General features: G+C 53.2%; 1 protein-coding gene across 1 annotated transcript in view; it reads right to left on the bottom strand.

Annotated features, from left to right (window-relative positions):
* Positions 1-8743: 8743 nt before the first annotated feature.
* MAP2K2 (mitogen-activated protein kinase kinase 2) overlaps positions 8744-20611 on the bottom strand; it is a 29560-nt gene continuing 17692 nt past the window's right edge. The window contains exons 4-11 of the mRNA XM_036240298.1: positions 20121-20198; positions 19125-19176; positions 18916-19040; positions 17815-18028; positions 16133-16197; positions 14527-14588; positions 13391-13436; positions 8744-11159 (exon numbers count right to left, since the gene is read on the bottom strand). Coding sequence (XP_036096191.1) covers positions 11049-11159; positions 13391-13436; positions 14527-14588; positions 16133-16197; positions 17815-18028; positions 18916-19040; positions 19125-19176; positions 20121-20198 — 753 coding nt within the window. The 3' untranslated portion in view covers positions 8744-11048. The remainder of the gene's footprint in view (positions 11160-13390; positions 13437-14526; positions 14589-16132; positions 16198-17814; positions 18029-18915; positions 19041-19124; positions 19177-20120; positions 20199-20611) is intronic.

Genomic DNA, 20611 nt, shown 5'->3' with positions numbered 1-20611 from the left:
ATGAATTTACAAACAGAAGCAAAACCTGACTGGGCAGTTAGTTTGTATCTATGTGAGCAAGAATCATGGCCATTATTATCAGTTTTCTACAAGTTGAAAAATAGCTGAAAGACAACAAAAAGGCAGGCCCTGGTTCATTAGCTCAGTTGGTTAGAGCATCGTCCCCATACACCAAGGTTGCAGGTTCAATCCCCTGTCAGGGCACATACAAGAAGCAAACAATGAGTGCATAAATAAATGGAACAACTCAATCTCTCTCTCCCTTTCTCCCTCTCTCTAAAAGCAATAAATAAATAAATAAATAAATAATAATAACAATAATAATAATAAAGACAGCAAAAGGCTCAGGACCCCATAGAATCAATCATCTAGTTTTGTGTAGGAGCTAGTTCTTTTTAAAAAATGGTCATCAGGGCCCTGGCCAGTTTTGCTCAGCAGTTAGAGCATCGGCCCTTGGATGAAAGGGTCTCAGGTTCAATTCCCAGTCAAGGGCACGTACCTGGGTTGCAGGTTTGATGCTCAGCCCTGGTTGGGGTCGTTCGAAAGGAAACCAAACAATGTGTTTCTTTCACATTATTTTTTTTCCTCTCTCTCTCCCTCCCTCCCTTTCACTCTATCTAAAAATCAATGGAAAAATAGCCTCACTCGAGGATTAACAAAATAAATAAAATAATAAATAAATAAAAATGGTCATCATGGACAATTTTTTTTTTTATTCTCACCCGAGGACATTTTTTTGATATTTTGTTCAGATAGAGTAGGAGAGAGAGAGAAAGAGAGAGAAACATGGATGTGAAAGGGACACATCGAGTGGTGGCCACCCACACTACCCAACCAGGGCTGGGACAAACTGCAACCGAGGTACATGCCCTTAGCGGGAACCAAGCCCCGGTCTCTCCGGACAGCAGGCCGACGCTCTAACTGCTGAGCCAAACCGGCCAGGGCATCATGGACAATTTTTCAAGGAGGAGGTATTTGACCAGAAACCTGAATGTGAATCTGGGGTCAGGTTCTCAGGTGTGAGGATAAAGACCTGGAGGTAGGATTGAACTTAGTGATGGAAAATCAGCCAGGAGGCCAGTGTGGCAAGGGCAGCATGTTCAGAGGGCAATGAATGGGCACCTATAGGCCAGGTAAGTGCTTTGGATTTTTTTTTTATTATCATTAGTTTTTATCCTCACCCGAGGACATTTTTCCATTTTTTGTACAGATAGAGTGGGAGGGAGAGAGAGGAAGAGAGAGAGAGAGAGAGAGAGAGACATCGACGTGAAAGGGACACATCAAGTGGCTGCCACCCGCATGACCAACCAGGGCTGGGGACAAACTGCAACCGAGGTACGTGCCCTTAGCGGGAACCAAGCCCCGGTCTCTCCGGACCGCAGGCCGACGCTCTAACCGCTGAGCCAAACCGGCCAGGGCAGTGCTTTGGATTTTATTAGAAGTGTCATGTTAATGGAGACAAAGTTTGTGAAGATGAAAAGTTCTGGAGCTGGATGGTGGGGATAACTTCACAACACAATGTGAGTGGACTTAATGCCGGTGAACAGTGTACTTAGGAATGGTTCAGATGGATGGGGTGAGTGGAGCTGGTAGAGAACACAGAGGGGATAAAAAGTGATGAAAAAATAAATTAAAATTTAAAAAAAGAATGGTTACGATGGTGAATTTTTATTATATATTTTACAGCAACATCAATAATAATAACAGGGTTCTGATTGTTAAAAAAAAAAAAAGCCTGGATGGTGTGGCTCAGTGGACTGAGCATCATCCCATGGACTGAGAGGTCCGGGTTTGATTAATGGTCAGGGCACATGCCTGGGTTTTGAGCTCAATCCCAGCGGGGGGGGGGGGGGGGGGGGGGCAGTGCAGAAGGCAGCCAACCAAGATTTCTCTCTCTCCCCCTTCCTCTCTCTCTAAAAAAAAATCAATAATACACACACACACACACACACACTTAAAAGACTAGGAAGGAAGGAAGGAAGGAAGGAAGGAAGGAAGGAAGAAAGGAAGGAAGGAAGGAAGGAAGGAAGGAAGGAAGAAAGAAAGAAAGAAAGAAAGAAAGAAAGAAAGAAAGAAAGAAAGAAAGAAAGAAAGAAAGAAAGAAAAGATACTATGTCAGGGTCTAACTTAACAAAGTTTGGCCTTTTTTACTTGGCAGGTGAAGACATTAGGGAGAAAGGAACACACAAACTACCACCCACAGCTACAGAAGCAAGTGGCTATTTGCTGAGCTTCTGGAGTCAGACCCTTTAAATCCCACTGTGACCACTTGACGGCAAATCGCTGATTTTGTGGGCAGGAACTTTGTAGGTGGTAGGTGTCTGATAGACCTGAGATCTGTACACAGGTACAAAAGAGGCCAGGTGAGTTGCCGGAAGCCCCTCTGGTTTCCTTTCAGTAGAAATCTCCTCCCATTCAGGCCCCTCCCAGGTTCTGGGGCCCCTTCCAAAATGTGTTCTCAGGCAGAGCCAGCACACCCTGGGGTGGCCAAACCAGGTGTGCAAGTGTTGAAATACTTCAGTACTCCTTGGCAAATCGTTGCTGTACAGAGCACCCAAGTGCCACCCTGAGCCCTGTCCTGGGACACCCCCTGAGCATCCCAGGAGAAATATTCTCTGAGCAGGGAACACTTTCTGCAGTCTCTGAACTCATCAGAGCAGTTGGATAGATGTCTGGTATACCTGCACCTGGGGGCTGGTGCACCTCACTTCAGAGGCTGCTTAGACTCAGTCCAGAAGGTAGAAAAAGGCAGTTATATTCGGGTGCTGCTGCTGCCCCTGATTGCACCAACAGCTCAGAATTCCCACCCGTGCAATGGGCTCTTCCAGCCTGAAGCTCTCAGTTCCCATCTAGCTCTGGCCCTTCTCTCCATCTCTGCGCTGTTATCTGGGACACCCCCTCAATTCCAGGCTGGACATGGCTCACAGAGGTCCCTCAGAACCTCGGTGGAGTGCTCCAAAGCTGGGGGTGGGGCAGCCTGTCTACCTTGGGGGCCTGGCTCAGAGCTCTGTCTCCACCACAGTTTCCATGGCCTGGCCTCACACTATGGGAATTTGCTTAGGGAAGTGGGTTGCGAAGACCAGGCGTGATCCTGCATCACGTGGGTGGAGGCCAGGGATGCTGCTCAACACTCCACAGTGTCCAGGGTGGCCCCACCCCAGAGAATGACCTGGTCCCAAATGTCCACAGAAGAAACTTCTGGCATGGGTCTAACTTCAATCCTGCCTGCTGCAAACCATGCCTGCTTTGCTTCCTCCCTCTCTGTGCTCTGGAGACAAGGCAAACTACTGCTAAGGGGCCCTTAGACAACCCAGGACTTGAGCCATCTGGCTGCCCTCCACCCCCACAATAGCCTGTCTCCACTCTGGGGGAGCCTTGGCTTTCTGTCTGTGCAATGGGCCCTTGCAGCCTGAAGCTGGGTAACCAGTAGAGATGGCCCCTGGTTGTCTTCACCCAGAGAGACCCTAAGTGAACAAAGCCAGTCTGTCCCTGCTGCTGCCATCCTAGAGACACTCAGATTGGTGGGGACCTACAACCAGGGAAGGAGTGGAGGGGTGTGTGGGAGGGGGAATGTGGCAGCATTTCTGGTCTGCCAGACCTCTCCCTCAGTTCTTTTTTTTCTTAAATCACTGAAATTTAAAAAGCAACTCCTCCTTCCCTCCCTCCAACCCACTGCCTGCCACGTGGGCTGGCTGGAGGAGTCACCCTCTCTCTTCTTCCTCTGCAGGCGGGCCTGGCTGCCCGGCAATAGCTTCAGTTTCACTTTGGTGTCACCGGTTTCACTTTCAGGCCCAGGAGGGAAAGAAGAAAGATCGGGGTGAAGGGAGTGGGGGGGGGGGCAGGCTGTGTCAGGTGCGGCCTCCACCCCACTCCCCTCAGGGCCACTCGCTTCCTTTCCTGACCTTCCTTTGGTCTGGGCATTCTTGGAGTCAAGGTCAAGTTCTCTCTACATGCCCTTGGACAGGGCGAGTGACCTCTTGGCTCTGGGCTCCTTCTTTTGTGCTCCTTGCCCTCATAAAAGCGGGGCTGAATCATGTCCATCCCACAGGGTGCTGGGAAGATCAAAGTCTTGCTGACCCCAGCTAGTGAATGCTAGTGAATGTCGAGGACAGTCCCACAAAGTCCCCAGTGGAAGGGGGTGGGGCAGAACAGCAGGATATCGGCTTTCTTACCCAGCAAGGGACCCTTGGCCCAGAAACCACCAGGAAGAAGCTTCATGTGGCCTGAATCTAGGGCCTGGGTTGGGTGACAGCATCCCCTGAGACTTCCTGCCATGGTGGGCTCCGTGGTCTGGCAGACCCCAGCTGCTCTGCTTGCTTTCCAGCACACCTGCTTGCCTTTGGGACTGAAGTGTTTTCTCCCCTGCCTCACTCCCATCCTGCTCCTGCAGGATGGGGGGCCACAGCCTGGTACACAGGTCCACTCCCATCTAAGCCTGCCTGAGAGCCACTTAAGGTCAGGAGCTAGGCCCATTCACCTCTCTCCCCAGCACCCCACTCAGGGCCTGATTAAGGACTAGTCTGACAGGACAGGGGAGTCACTTGGGGATGTCAGTAACAGCTTCTGGGAGATAGTGAGTGTGTGTACATACATGAGAGAGCGTTTTTGTTTTTTCCTTTATTGAGTTGAGAGAGAGAGAGAGAGAGAGAGAGAGAGAAACATCGATGAAAGAACATCGACTGGCCACCTCCTACATGCCCCACACTGGGAATTCGGCCCACAACCTGGGCATGTGCCGTGACCGGGAATCAAACCAGCAACCTCCTGGTGCATGGGTCGACGCTCAACTACTGAGCCACACCTGCCGGACAGAGCGTTTGTATGTATTTTATTAACAGCCTTTATTGAGATATTATTCCCATATCACACTGTTCATTCAAAGTTTGCAAGACAGTGGTTTTTAGTACATTCACAACATTGTATAACCATCACCACTGCCTAATTCCAGAACATTCTCATCACCCCAGAAGAAGCCCTATCCCCATCAGTAGTCACTCTCCATTCCCCCACCTCAACCCCTGGCAACCAGGAATCTACTTTCTGTTCCTGTGGATTTACCTATTCTGAATATCTCACATAAATGGAACCACACACTGATGGTCTTTTGTGTCTGGCTTCACTGAGCATGGTGTTTTCAAGGTCCATCCACGCTGTAGCAAGTGTTAGAGCATCTCTCCTTTTCATGGCTGAGTAATATTCCAGTGTGTGGATGGTTTGTTTATTCATTCATCCATCCATAGACATTTGGGTTGTTTCCAGTGAATCATGCTGCTGTGAGTGAGGGCAGACTTTAAGGTAACCAAAATAGGTCTTGATCAGTGCATGTCCACCCACAATAAATGATGTATGGTATTTTCTGGGCACAAGAGGAGCACCCAGCAGAGGCAGCCTGGCACCAGGCTCTCCAGGTCTCTTCTGGGCTCGGGGAAAACCCTGTCCCCACCTCCACCCAGGATGGCCTGATTGTTAACCTCAGAATTCCAAACACAAGACTCTGAGAGGCTTCCAGAAGTTCCAAAGAAGAGCCAGTAAGGCTGGGAACTCAGCTCTGGAAAATGGCCCCTCCCCTTCAAAGAGGAGGATCACTGGGCTGGGGGTGGGCAGGCCAAAGGGAGAAGACGGGAGGGAAAGGAAGGGGAGGGGACAGATGAGAAAATAGGGGAGGGGAGAGGAGAGACTGGGAGGGGAAGGAGAGCAGGGGAGGGGCTTCCTCCATGGAGCAGGTGGGCGGGAGGACTCCCCGCACCGCACCTGTGCCTCGTCTCTCTCCTCCCCTTAGGCAGGGAGCCCCTCTGGAAGGAGGAGGGGGGGGGGGAGTCACACAGGATCCGATGCTGTGACTCCAGAGTCTCTTCCTGTTCTTTAATGTGGGGGTGAAGACCGGAGACAGTGCACCTCGGGTTTAGGCATCCCTATCGCCCGTGGGAGGTGGGGCCTCCCCAGCCCCTCCTCCACCCAGCTGCACCCCTCCCCGCCCCCATCTTGGGACCTCAGGCCACATCCTTGCTAACTCATCTCCCAGCCCTAGGGTGCTGAGCATCCCGGCGTAGTCCCCTCCCCTCTGTGGGCTGCCGGACCCCAAGAGCTCTGATCCCAGTCGCCCTGCCCCCTCCCCAGCTCAGTTCCAGGTGCCCGGCTGCCCACCGGGAGACGAAGTGCAGCGTCTCCTCATGCTCACTGGCAACTTGTTTGTCATCTTTAGGGAGACGTCCGTTCACATCCACTGCCCGCCTTTCAATCGGGCAGTTGTTCCTTGGTTGCCAGGTCCTAATGATTTTTCTTGTATTCTGGCATCAGACCCATCTCCCAAATAGGATTTACAAGTATTTTCTCCTACTATGTGGGGTATCTTTTCACTCTCTTTTTGCAACCAAGTTTTAAATTTTGACAAAGTTCAAGTTCACCTATTTTTCCTTTTACTGCTTGTGCCTATGTATCTATGGTGTTGAAGAACCACTGCCAAGTCCAAGGCCATGGGACTAAGACTATGGGGGGAAGTTAAAGCGGCAGATGTGCTGAGGGTTTACTGTGGAGGTCTGGCAGCCCCTGGGATGTTTTTCCTGAGCCTGAAGTTGGAGCAGAAGTTGGGGATGGAGATGCAAGAGAGAACCTTTCAGAGCAGGGAAGAGCAGGTGCCCGGCCAGGAAGACAAGGTAAGGGAGAGATTTGTAGCTCCCCCTCCCTCTCCTCCTCCCCAAGGACCCCCTGGGCAGCCCTTATCCCAACCTGGGTCCCCACAGAAGGAGGTGAGGGGATCTGAGTAAGTGGGGAGGCCATTTCTGGGGGAATGGCAGATGCCAGCCATCTTCTTTAGTCTGTGATACCCCCCTTCGCAGAGGAGGAAACTGAGGTCTACAGGAGTGTGACCTTCCCTGAAGCTGCAGAGCCAGGGGGCAGCTGGGATGCCATGCCAGTCCAGGCAGTCTCTCTTCTGCTGCCATGGGGAGGGTATTATGGGGTAGGAGACAGGGCTCAAGGCCTGAGTCCCTCTCACCTGAGGGCTCTGATTCTCCAGGTGCTTCTCTGTGGGCCTCCCTCTGTCCCCTGGGAAGCCTGGGCAGAAACTCGAGACTCAGGCTGCCATGAGGCCCAGGCCTCTCCCTCCCGCCCTCCTTCCTCTTAGAGAGCCATCATTGCCATGGGGACTGCAGAACAAGCAGGTCCTGTGCCTACCTGGTCTGTGGTTCAAGGTTCGGCCTCCAGCCTCAGGGTGGCCAGCCAGGGGCTGAACACCTGTTCAGCTACCAGTCCAGAAAGGAGGGGCTGGGGGCTGGAGCCCACTGTTTCTGGTTTCAGAATCCCTTCCCCTTCCTCACCCCTACTTCACCTCGAACCCAGCTTTCTGGGAAACCCTGTCACAGCTTCCTCTGAACTCTGTTAACCTGGATTCCACAGCCTGAGAGGGAGGCGGAGTTCCACATCCTGGGCCCGAGGCTTCCTGCCCTGCTTGGTATACACCTCCTCCCCTTGTGGCCAGCTGAGTGCACTTCTCCCAACTGCCCACCTTCCAGAAGATTCTGGGCTGCCCCTGCCCACACCCCACTGCCGCACGGTGTCCCAGGCTCTAGACACAGGAAGCCTAGTGGCTTTAAGCAGGGCTTCCTGACACACACGAGCCAGGGTCTTACCTCTGCTGCTGGGCAGCTGTGGCCTCCTACAGTGTCAAATTTGGGGAGGGGCTGGGGCTAAATCCGGCTTTCTCTCCTGAGCACTGTGGACATTGGGGCCCAGTCATTCTCTGTGGGGGGCTGTCCCTGGTACTGTGGAGTGTGGGGCAGCATCCCTGGCCCCTACCCAGTTGATGCCAGGAGCACCCCAAGTCGTGACAGCCACAGATGTTCCCAGACATCGCCCAGTGTCCCTAGGGTGAGGGGTAGATTGTCTCCATTGAGACCCTGTGGGCTAATGACAGCTGGGAGAGGACACAGCACAGAAAGGATGTACACATGGCCACATGTGTCACCTGAGATGTGGTGGGTTAGAACTGAGATGTGCTGAGGGCAAAACCCTGTATTACAGACTTCATAAAAAAGAAAAAAGTATGTAAAATACCACAGTAGTTTCTCATATTGATGACAAGGTGGAAGTGGTCATATTTGGGCTCTATTGTGTTAAATAAAACATACCATCAAATTACCTTCATGTGTTTCTTTTTCCTATTGTAACTACAGCTACTAGAAAATTGAGATTGCAAACCCACCTGCCTGGAATTGGCTTGCTGGTTCTGCAGCCCTTTTTTTCATGTTTCCAACCCCCCACCCCCACCCCGCCCTGGAACGCTGTTTGTTATGCTCATAGAAGGGAATGCGACCTGTCCAGGGGCCAGACTGATCCGGTCTAAGAATGCACAGGATGAAGGGGGTGGGCAGTCACTTAATAAATCAAACATTTGCACAGATCCAACCCATCATCTAATGAAGCTGAGTGATCACTTATTTTGTGGGTCACCACTGGGCTGTTGGGGTGAGCTACTGGCTCTGAGGTACAAACACCATGGAAAGGAACCAGGTGGGGACACGGGACAGCACGTGGTCATGTAAAGTGCTGTTGAGCTGCACAGACTTGTATTGACAACGTGTTTGAGATTTTCTTCTTGCAAACCAAGCACCAAAAAAGTGAAGAAAACACAAAACAAATAAAGAATACCCATTGTGCAAAATTCTAAAGCTTTTTTTTTTTGGACAGAGGTCAGAGAGGGGTGCTGGGGGGGGGGGGTCATAGGCATTGCTGTGTTCACAACATCCACCTTAACACAGTGGCTATCATCTCACGTACTTGGCCGTCCCAGGGTTTTTAAAGAACAGCCAAAGAAATCTTGACACATGTACAAAACACTCGGTCTCTCCTAAGAACCAGGGCCGAGGCCTGATGACAACTTCTGCCTGAATCCCTACCTCAGGAGACCCCCTAACCAAGGGCAGTCATGGAGTTTCACTAAAATGCCTGCCCCCTTGCAATACATTGCTGGGACAGGAAGCAGGTCCCTAGGTCTGCGGTCACATTGGCCAGGCAGTTAGGAGCAGCCAGTCCTGGACCATGAGGACCACAGTGACTGAATTAGCAGGTACCAAATTTGGGAATGGCTACTGAGGGAGACACCTGGAAACTCAGCTGTCAGTGGTTCAGACAAACTCTGGTGTGATTCCCCCCTTTCCAGAAGTTATGATGCTGAGTGGGAAGAGCTAGTTTCTCTCTACACCTTTCCAGATGTGCCAAGGAATCCTGGCAAAAACAACAGTATAGTAGAGAATGCAGATAGTGGCCCAGATGTTGTGTGTAGTTGAGGGCCTTGGGGTGGCACCTAGACCTCTCAATGCTTGTGGAGGGACCCACTTTCAAGTCACCCTCCTATTCCCCTTACCAACCCTAAATTCCACCCCCAGCTCCCTCCAACCCCCACCAATGTGGTCTTTTACTCCATGTAAATGGCAGCTGGTTCCACGCTAATGGGAACCCGAGATATACAGGACAGGCCCAAAGATGTGGCCCATCTGTGGTTCACCAGTGAGGGGCCCTTCCCCTCTGAGGAAGGTCCAGAGGGAGCTGGGGTACTCACAGAGCAACACCTTCATAACTTTTAGTTATCTTCTTGTTCTTTTCTAAATCAGGTGAAACTTTGGGGGAGGGGGTAGACTATGAAGTGGCAGAAACCTGGAAAGTTGGTTGAAAGAGCCACCAATTTGTCTTCTCTCTGGTGTCCACCGAAAAAAAAAAAGGAACACGGGAGACTAGAAGGGTCTCCCTAAGAAAAGGATCTAGCAGTTCCCACAGGGCCACATGCCCCTGCCTTCTGCTGCACCTTCTCCAGAAACGCAAGGCCAGCTTGGCTTGCACCAGGCCACGTCCCTCCGAGAACCCTTCCCTACAATTTGCCACAGATAAATATCAGCTTGTTTCAAGCCATCAGGATGCATTGAGAGGGGTGGCTGAGAGCTTTAACATGTCCAGAGTGCGGAGAAGGGGAGCCTTAGAAGCAGCCCTGACCTCCCCCGTTTCATACTTCTGAAGGCCCAGAGGTGGCCTTCTGGTCTCTGTCTGAGCCCTGAGGCAGAAAGGCTGGCCACCTCAAAGTACACAGGGACCAGGGCAACCTCCCTCCCGCTGTTTCAGTCACAACCAGCTGTGGACAACGGTTCAAGGGCCCGAAAGAGGGATGTGCCCTGGGTGATCACTTTTGATTCACTGGGTGAGCAGAGGTGACTGACAGTGCCACCCGCTCACGTAGGCAGGTGAGGGGGAGCACAGGCCTTATCTGCTGAATCTGCTGGGGGGTTCAACCGCACTGAGCTCTTGGAAACCCAACACTTCCTTTCTGCCGAGTCGAGTGTTGGCTCAGCTGCTACTACGAAGAGTCAGAAGTGTCTGCTCCTAAGGCACAGGAGAGGACCAGGCCCCTTTGGGGCAGGTCACACTCTGCTGAGGACAGGCAGGGCTGGCTGTACCAGGCTGCATGACAAGAGGCAGCAGTGGCCAGGGGCAGTGGACCTCATGACAACCAACAGCCAACTGCTATTTGGGCCTGCTGAGGGCCACCATTAAAGGGGCAGGTGCCAGGCAAGGGGATGACACACAGAAATGCAAGGCAGCATTTCCTGTTTTAGTGCAAGATGCCAATGCCTAGGGGTTCCCTGAGTCTTTGTCCCTTGAAAAAAAGAGCAAAGCCAGTTCCTGATGCCACCCCTACCCCAATTTCTCTGTGGCCCAGCTGGCTGGGCTGCCGCTGAGGGACACTGTTCCTCCTGGGGTTGGACCAGAGGCTGACACCCAAAGAACAAACAGAACAAGTACAAGGATCTCGGTTTGCTTGTTCTTTCCCTGTTTTTTTTTTTTTTTTTTTAAACCTAAGTAAGCAGGTTCCGAGACGACAACATGGGCAGCGTCACCCTTCCCCAGAGACCACGGGGCCCAAAGCTGCGACAGGTGGAAGAGGAAGTGAATGTTCCGCTGTGTGTGTCGTCTCCTCCGAGGCTCGCGGGAAAGGAGGGGAGGAGCTGGTCTGTCCTGGGCGGGAGGGCGGGTGGACCGACTCGGCCAGATCACCAGCAGAATCACACAGCAGTACGCGTGGGCGTGCTGGGCTGGTTCAGACGCAGCGTTTTACACAACCAGCCAGCAAAATCCACTTCTTCCACCTCAGACCGTTTGATGAAGCCATGGTTCTGAAAGGGAAGAAGAGGTGCCGTGAACAGCCTGGTGTCCACAGGGAGAAAGGGTCCAGGCTTCTGCTCAGATCTGGCAGGCCATCGGGGATCAAAACCCAAAAACAGAGAGAAAAAGTCCCCAGTGCAGAAAGACACACTTAGGACAGGGAGCAGGGAAGTGCCATGCCCAAAGCTACAAAGAAGTGGGACAGGGTCTCAGGGGACAATGGGGCTGCTCTGAGCTCCTTGCAGCCCAGGTCTCTGCCTCAGCACTGCTACACTGGGGCCAGGTTGATCCCTGTGGGGCTGTCCTGGGTACTGTGGAATGGCGAGCCCGCATGTCTGGCCCCCACCCATTCAATGCCAAGAGTACCCCCAGTTGTGATGATCATGGGGGTCAGCAGACATGGCCTAATGTTCCCTGCAGGCAGAGACCATCTGATCTGTAGCAGAACTGCCTGTGAAGATAGCAAGTTTCCTACAATCCCATCCAGTATGGCAGCCACCAGCCACAAGAGGCCCCTGGGCCCTTTCAATGAGGCTGTGAGGCCCTGGTTGGTTTGGCTCAGTGGTCATAGTATTGGCCCTTGGTTTGAAGGGTCACAGGTTTGATTCCTGGTCAAGGGCACCTGCCTGGGTTGCAGGTTCGATCCCCAGCTCTGATCAGGGTCATGAGGGAGGCAACCAATCGATGTGGTCTCTCTCACATCAATGTTTCTCTCTTTCTCCCTCCCTCCCTCTCAATATTAAAAAAAAAAAAATCCATGAAAAAATATCCTTGAGTGAAGATTAACAAAAAATATACATAAATAGATAGATATGGCTGTGAGGCTGAAGAGCAGATTTGTGCATTCCACTGTCTAGGGAATTTAGATAGCCTCGCTAGCTGGCGCTTCCAGCAGAAACAGCAGAGCACTAGAGCTTCCTGGTTCTGGGTGGGGTGGGGCAAACGGATGCTTTTCCGACCAGGGTGTGCCTGGAGGGTGGCCCAGGGCAGGAGGGCGGGGCCTCAGGGTCCATGGAGGGGTGCTGCCTCTTATGCAAGCTGGGGGCAGGCAAGAGCACCCTCATCTTCCTGAAGGTCGGTGCAGGCTTGGGTGAAACGCCAAAGAAGGAAACAGAACTCCTGTGGTCTAGGTGCAAAGTTAGCCCTGAAGAGCAGACAGTTTTATTTATTTATTTATTTAATTTATTTATTTTGTTCAGGTAGAGTGGGAGGGAGAGAGAGGAAGAGAGAGAGAGAAACATCGCTGTGAAAGGGACACATCCATCAAGTGGCTGCCACCCGCATGACCAACCAGGGCCGGGGACAAACTGCAACCGAGGCACGTGCCCTTAGCGGGAACCGAACTGGGGCCTCTCTGGACTGCAGGCCAACGCTCTAACCGCCGAGCCAAACCGGCCAGGGTCAGACAGTTTTACTAAGGCAGAGAGGCCCGGGAGGTTTTCCTACACAGGGTGAATGGGAGAGCTGGTGAAGGGGAGCTCTGTCGGGCATTTCAACATGAATGCGCTTCTCTGTTTCATGTTTGTATCTTTTATAATAAACATGTATCTTATATGATTCTGGAAAACCTCCTATGTCAAACACAGTAAGAAGTTTCTAGAATCAGGCAGATGCAGACCCCTTCCCACGCGGTACTCCAGGCTAGGTTTCCTATTTTGATCACAGCAAATGGTGACTACAACCGGGACACAGCCTGTCGCCACAACTAACAGTGGGGTGGGATTAGACAGGGTGCCGGGGCCTTCTCAGAGGAGGCACGGAAGGCAAGACTCACAGGCAGGGAGCACCGAGCCTTGGGAGGAACAGGCAAATTACACAAATGTCCTATGTAAGGTCCTGAGTGGAAGGCGAGTTTCAGTGGCCACTTTGGTTTTCAAGGACATTGAGTGGTGTGGGACATTAAGAAAGGCACCAACCCCATGGCCTCCCTGACCTGCGGGGGCTTGACAAGCCCAAGATGGGAGCAGTCCAGAAGCTTTAGAGCCCACCGTTCTCCAGAAACAACTGCAACCACTCATGGCTGGAGCCCTTATGTTCCCCCAGGAGCTGAGAGGGCAGAGATCACTCTGGATCATTCTCGCTTATGGGCCAGGAGACCCACAGGGGCTCTCCTGCTGGACACGCACCCCATGACAAGAGCTGGCTCAGGAGGCCTGGCCAGGATTTCCCTCTCCTGAGAAGGAAGGGGCCCTGGGTGGTAGCCTGCACCCCTGGTGACCCCAGAATCTGCAGCATCACTCACCATGAGCATCTTCAGATCTGCTCGCTCGGCTGGGTTCTTAATGAGGCTGGGGGTTCCATGAGATGGGCAACCAGACAGAGCATGGGGAGACAAGACAGGGCAGTTAGCTGGTGGCCTTGGGGACTTGCTACCACTCTACTGCCTGGTCCCCATGGGTCAGTGGTGTCAGGGCAGGATGCCTTGGGGGTGAAGCGCATGGGTCTGAGACCACGACCAGAGAGAAAGGGAGAGAAAATGGGAAACCCCAGCTACTGCTTGGTCAGAGGCCCAGCAGCAACTACAGCTCCATTTCCAGCAAAACCCCCAAATTTGGGAGTCTGATTGTCAAAATGGAACTTTTTCCTTCAAAAAAGCAGAACTGCTTAAATGCAACTACTCAAAGCAACGTGGGGCCCAATGGTAGCCCTTCGGACACAGAAAACCTTGCATGGAGATAAAAATGTTCACACGGACAATGGCTAATTGGATTTGTGCCACGCCGCATTGGCCAGAAGTAATGCAGAAAGCCTGTGGCACCTTCACCCCTGGGGCAGGTCTGCTGCTGTAAGTCATGCAGTCTCCAGGCACCAGGTTGGCATGTCCGCTCATCCTGACATGCAGGGTGGCCCTAAAGGTAAGTGGGGCGGTGCTGGCCCCTCTCTCCTGGTCTCCAGGCCACTGGCCCCAGGCCCTTCTTCAGAGGGAACAGCTGACCACCTCCTAGCACCTGGCTAGGAAGGCTTTTCAGACGCTGTTGGGTTGCAGGGCTCAGGGGATTGGGGGAGCCTGCTGGCAGAAAGCAAGGTGGGAACAGCTTTATTTCCAAAGTGCCTGTAATCCTGGTTCACTCCGGGTTTTGGGGATGAGCTGGGGATGGCAGCTGGACACCGTGACTTAGCAGCCTTGGAAAGAGAATCTGGGTTCTCAGGTGACCACAGGTGTCCCACCAGATGCTGCTGTCCACCCAGCATTCCTGAGCGGTAGGCTCGGCAGAGGGGTCTGGGCTGGGGCCAGAAAGGGACACATCTAGGTTGATGGCTGGGAGCGTGGGCGGCCCACTCCAGGAGACGGGGGGGGGGGGGGGGGGGGGCGGCTTCTGAGGGCCTGGCACCCAGCCCTACCCACCCAAGACCACACTGGAGGTTGTGGCACCTTACCATTTATTCACAAATTCCTGGAAGTCCTGGGTGAAGACGCCACTAGGCAGCTTCGGAGGGGGCTGTGGGAGAGAACACAGGTGGGAGTAGGACACTCACGGATGGTTCTGGAATTAGGAAGAAGACGCTTACTAGCCTTGCGCATGTGAGGGCAGCATGGCCCTTGGGGACCCTCAGGACACACCTCTCGGGGCCCAGTCCCTTCATCCTGCTAGGGGCGGAGGGGGCACCCCTCTCCTCTCCCATCCAGCGGCTTCTCGGCAGGCCCTGCCACTGGCTCTGCCAACTGGGTTGGGCTCTTCCACGGTTTTCTTTTGACAGTGCTCATCTGAGAATCACACTGGCTCTACAGGGAAGGAGAGCAGGGCTCACCTTCATTTTATGGACAAGGGTGGTGTCACTCGTCCGAGCCACCCACCTCTGTGGGTGTCTTGAATGAGCTAAAGGTCTGGACCAGAGGGTAGCTCTTTGCAGGGTTTAGGGCCTGAATGCTGGAAGAGCCTGAGGAGCTGGGCCTGACACACGTCCAAGGCTGGTGACGGTCATGTGCAGGATCAGGCCCGTGTCAGAGACTGTCCTGGTGAAAACCACAGGGCCTCCTCTTCAGCTCCTTCCACCTCCCCAGTCCCGGGACCCAGTCTTCCTGCTCAGGGAGGGAGGTGCTCGCTGGGTGGCACTTTCGAATACAGGCAGAGCTGTGTCACCAGTCACTCCACCCTGTTCTGTTGCCACCGACTGCTCACCTTGACACTCAGCCCTGGGCCAATCCCCATACCACAGGCAGCCCAGCTGCCCTGTTTCTCTGCCCAGACTCCAAAGGGTCATGGAAAATACATGTCAGCCCAGAGGCCCGGTGAAGGTGACTGGGCCTTGCTGAGAGGGAGGCTTAGGGGTCAGGTCCTGCTCCATCCCTTCCCAGATGCAGGCCTCGGAGAAGGTTGCTTCCATCCTTAGGCCTGTTTATGTCTGTACAATGGGAACATTCACACCACCCTTCCAGGTGCTCTGTGCCTTCTTCCCAGAAAAGAGTGGGCCCTGGGCTTTCCCTAAGGAAATGGGACTATTTATGACTCCATGTACACTGACTCAAGATGCTCAGAGAAAGAGATGCTGGGTGTCAGAGCTCTGGGAGTGGCTTAGCTCCTTGACCCAAACACTTGGCTACTGGCCTAGAAGGGAGAGGGCTGCGGTGGGAATTCTGGGTTCATTTTTTAAAAAAAATTTTTCTTTATTGATTTTTTTTTTGAGAGAGAGGAAGGGAGAGGGAGAGAGAGAGAAACATCGATGAGAGAGAACACTGAGTGGCTGCCTCTTGTATGCCCCCCACTAGGGATTTGGCCCACAACCTGGGCATGTGCCCTGACCGGGAATCAAACCGGGGACCTCTTGGTGCATGGATCGACGTTCAACCACTGAGCCACACCGGCCGGGCTGGGTTCATCTTTATAAATACAAAAACATGTCTCTTGGGGAGGGGTGGATTTCTGCAGCACAGCTAGAACACCACATGTTTTTACACTTGATAACCTTTTGAAAAGAATGGTCTCCATTTCAACAACTGAATTCGCCAGCATGAAGACGTGTCAAAGGGCCTTCAGGTACCCACCTCATTCACAATATAATCCAGCAGTTCGAAGATAGCCATAGCCGGTCGGCTATCCACCCCGTGACCTGCCCAAGAGAAAAACAAAAACGGGGGTGAGACAGGCAAGTGGCCGATGCATTTCTGTTGGGCACTAAGGTCTGAGCGTGCTGGGTAAGCCGGGAACTTTTTTCCCATACTGGCCGGAACCAGGGGAGGCTCCCTGGCCTGGCTACTAAGTTCACTTCCTAGGAAAGTAACTTCACTCCTAATGAATTAAAATAAATAAATAAAATAAAAGTAAAACACCAAAAGGAACAGGAGCATTTTTTGAGAAGTTACACATTTGGCATGGTGCTGCATCCAGGTGGTACGACCCCCTGCTTAGTGGCACACGGTGCAGTGTGGGGTGGTGCTGGTGTGCTGACTGCAAGCGAGGACAGCAGCATGACTGTGCATGGAGCTTCAGGTGGAGGCTGCAGTAGGCTGGCAGGGGGTGGCTGACCCCTGTCCTAGACCCAGCTGGCCAGGTCTGGGTTTGGCAATTGGACTTTTGCCTTCTGTCCCATCCTGAAATGGGCATGAAGGCTGGGGCAGGGGCTGGAGAAGGTGCTGGAGGGCCAGGGTGGCCTGGCATGACCCACCGTTCCTCCCAGCTGGGAAGGGGCCGAAGGGGAACACCAGGGAGGCCATAGGGGAGTTGGACTGGGAGGTGCGGGGGCAGAGCCTGGGGACACAGTTGGGGGCAAGATTCCAAGATTCTCCCCTTACAGGAAATCAAGACACCTAACCGTCTGGGTGCAGCCCTAGGAAAGAGGAAGGTCTAGACTTGAAAACACTGAAAATCACCATTTGACAGCCCATGTGTCTATCAGTGGTGAACAAATACACAAAATATAGTCCATCCACCCAGGGGAATCTTATTCAGCCATAGAAAAGTGTGAAGCGCAATACCAAAATCCACTAAATTACACGCCTGAAAAGAGAGAATCATATGGTACTTGAATTCTATTTCAATAAAACTGTTATGAAGCCAATGGACCATAATACACTGGACTCTCACTTAACTCAACTTTCTTCCTTTCAAGCACTGTTCCCAGGTTATGCCACCTCAGCTGCGACCCTCCCCGTCGCCACCCTCCAGAGTGGTGGAAACATCAGCCTGAACCTCTCAGCCTTCCAACTCATAGGCGGCCGCTCTTAGTACCAAGAACTGTCTAGGAGCCCAATGCCTCCAGCCTCTTGTCCCCTCCCTAAGGAAATTGAGTCCAGTTCCTTTCAACTGTGGGTGTCCCTGGAAGGCCTGGCCCAAACACAGCAGAACATTCAGGGCAGTGGCTAGGCGGTGGGCATAGGGAGTTCACTGGGCAAGCCTTTTGGCTTTTCTGTATGCTTGGACATTTTCGTGATAAAATGTTGGAAAATCCAACCCAACCAGTGGCTTGGCTGAGGGGCTGGTTTCTAGATCCCACCAGCTGGTGACAACAGGTGCAGCTGTCCCGGATGGGACAGGTCAGGGGCGCTGCTTCCAGCACGTCCCTAGAAGCCTTAGGACCATCTGAGGACTACTGACCGCAGTTAGCACGACCCAGGGGACAGGTGCTGCCAAGAAGGGCCAGAGGGGAGACAGCTGCCATCCCCCGGCATGGCATTCCCTACGCTGGTCATTGCCCATCCAAACCGGAAATGCCAGACACAGGCCATACCACTGATGGGGCGTCCAGGGGGTCTCGGCCGCGGTGAGATGCTGTGAGGCTCTCCTTCTGCCCCATCGACCATGGGCCGGCCAAATATGGCCTCCAGTTCCTTGGCGTCTGGCGGGGGGATGGGATACCTTCCAATGGACAGCTCCACCAGGGACAGGCCCATGCTCCAGATGTCTGACTGCACTGAGTAGTGAGTGCCTTGCAACCGCTCTGGCTATTAGGTGAGATAGAGAGAAAAGAAAGGCCCAGAGGGAGAAAGATAAACACTGGCACCTGGGGGCGGTGCACCAGATCAGGGGTGGCATCTGAGTGTCTCTCCACTGTTCCCTCACAGCCCTATCCTGACCCCTGCCACTCCTTTAGAGAAAAAAGTGATTCTGTCTCCTCCCTCCACCCACCTTGGGAGAGAGAAGCTTCCAGCCAGGGCTGACAGAAGCTCTTTAAAAACTCAAATCCACCCTGGCTGGTTTGGTTTAGCGATTAAAGGGTCGGCGAAAGGGTCTCGGGTTCAATTCCCGGTCAAGGACATGTACCTGGGTTGCAGGTTTGATCCCTGCCCCATACAGGTTTGTGCAGGAGGCAACCAATCGATGTGTCTCTCTCACATCAATGCTTCTCTCTTTCTCTCCCCCTCCCTCCCTCCCTCCCTCCCACCCACTCTGTGTCAAAGGAAAAATATCTTCGGGTGAGGATAACCAAAAACACAAAACCCAAATCCCTGGCACTTCTAAAAAAGGGTGACCAGCCCAAGAAAGACAGTGGAATGCCTCTTTGTTCATAGCAACCCTAAGACTAACTTATCAGAATCTGCTTCAACTATCACCCGATGTTTCCTAAAATACCCAAGGGCTAGCTTCTTGGCTCAGAAATTAACCAACTACTCTTCTTGACTGTGGGAAGGAACCAGGCAGGCATTCCCAGAGATAAACCTGAGTGAGAACATGGTGGAAATCAGAATTTCAGAGAGGAGAAACCCAGCAAGGAAGAGAAAGTATATCATGAGGACATGCAGGCTTTTGGAAAACTGGAAAATGGGGAAGAGCCAATGAGAGTGGGGGAGGGGAGGGCACGTGATGTTAAAACACCTCTCAAAGGACTTACAGACATGTAGGATCGAGTTCCCACGAAGGAGTTGGCCATGGAGTCGATGAGCTGCCCGCTCACCCCAAAATCGCACAGCTTGATCTCCCCTCTGGAGTTGACGAGGATGTTAGACGGTTTCACATCTGAGAGCAGAGCCAGCGGGTGAGGCGTGGCTCAGGCCCACCCACTGGCCCTAGAGGCCCGGGAGGGGCTCCTGTGCATCTTACCTCGGTGCATGATCTGGTGCTTTTCCCGGAGATATGCCAGGCCCCGCAGAACCTGCAAAGGAGCCACAGGGTGTGAGGTCAGCAGAGCAGTGCCATGTGGGGGAACCCGTTTTCAGGTGGGGACGAGCGAGAGGAGACAGGGATGGCAGTGACACCCGGCACTGAGGGGTACAGATGCCTACCTCACTGATTCTCACATGACCACCCCCCCACCCCCCACCCATCCAACCACCCACAAGGCAGACACTGCCATCTCCTCAGTCTCAGAGGAGGGGCTGAGGCCCATGGAAGCTAAGACAAGGCCAAGGCTCTGTTAGGGCTGTGAGTGCCCGGGGGCCGCCCTGCCTCCGAACAGAAGCCATACCTGCCCACCAGGCGTCATCTGTTGAATGCTTTGATGCTGGGGCTGTGCTAAGGAACCCTTCCAGACTGATGGGGTGAAGGGTATGGTGGCTCTGTCACCAAGTCAGAGAGGAAACACTCATGATACTGCGCTGGGGGACACTGTGTGCCTGGGACTACATCACCAGGGTCCCGTGCAACCTGGAACCTATATGGGGCAGGAAAGCGTTACCCCTATTTTATGGGCAAAGGGATGCCCCTTTTCAGCACACAGCCAATGGAGACTGGTGTCAGCACTCTCTCTCATTTTTTTTTCTTTATTTTTAGAGAGAGAGGAAGGGAAAGGGATAGAAACATCGATGAGTGAGAACATAGACTGGCTGCTTCCTGCAAGCCCCACCCTGGGGAGCAGGCCCACAACCTGGGCATGTGCCCTGACCAGGAATCGAACGGTGACCTCTGGTGCGTGGTCAACGCTCAACCATTGAGCCACACCGGCTGGGTGACACTCTCCTTGTTTAAAGGGGCTGCAGTGACACGCACCGCTGGCCACGTGGAGACGGTAGGAGTGAGAATAGAGGCCAAGCATGGGGCTAGGAGCACGCGCACACACCCAGTGCTGTGATGGCCGGGGGAGCGGCACTGCACACTCACCGCAATGCTGACCTTCCCCAGGATCTCTTCTGGAATTCTCTTGGCTTCTTTCAACACCTGGTCCAGAGAGCCACCGTCCTGGGGGCAGCACAGGAGAGAGAAAGCAAGCGTTCTGAGCAGGTGGCCTGGCAGGGCCACTGCAGAGACAGATCCCACAGGGACCCTCAAGTACCAGGTATAAAAATGCATTTCCCTGGTTCCTGGAAAGTGATGCTTAGTTTTCTCCATGGGAAGCAGAGTCCAGACCATAACTAAAGGCAACCCTTGGCCCAGGACAGCACATCTAGTTCAGAAGGAGAGTATCTGTGCGCTCCCCATGACTCAGCCTTCCTGACGTTGCCACGACAGCAGCAGGCCCGGCCACCAGGCTTGCAACTGGAGCCACCTCGAGGGTGCACTAGACCCATCCATTTCTGGGCCTGGGTTCTTGTTACAGCCCCAAGCAGGACAGGGACTGAGAGCAAAGACAATGCCTGTAACTGCCCAGTGCA

Source organism: Molossus molossus, unplaced genomic scaffold, assembly GCF_014108415.1.
Source record: "Molossus molossus isolate mMolMol1 unplaced genomic scaffold, mMolMol1.p scaffold_m16_p_4, whole genome shotgun sequence".
Lineage (NCBI taxonomy): Eukaryota > Metazoa > Chordata > Mammalia > Chiroptera > Molossidae > Molossus > Molossus molossus.
The sequence above is the reverse complement of the archived record's forward strand: the minus strand, read 5'-3'. Positions and strand labels throughout refer to the sequence as shown.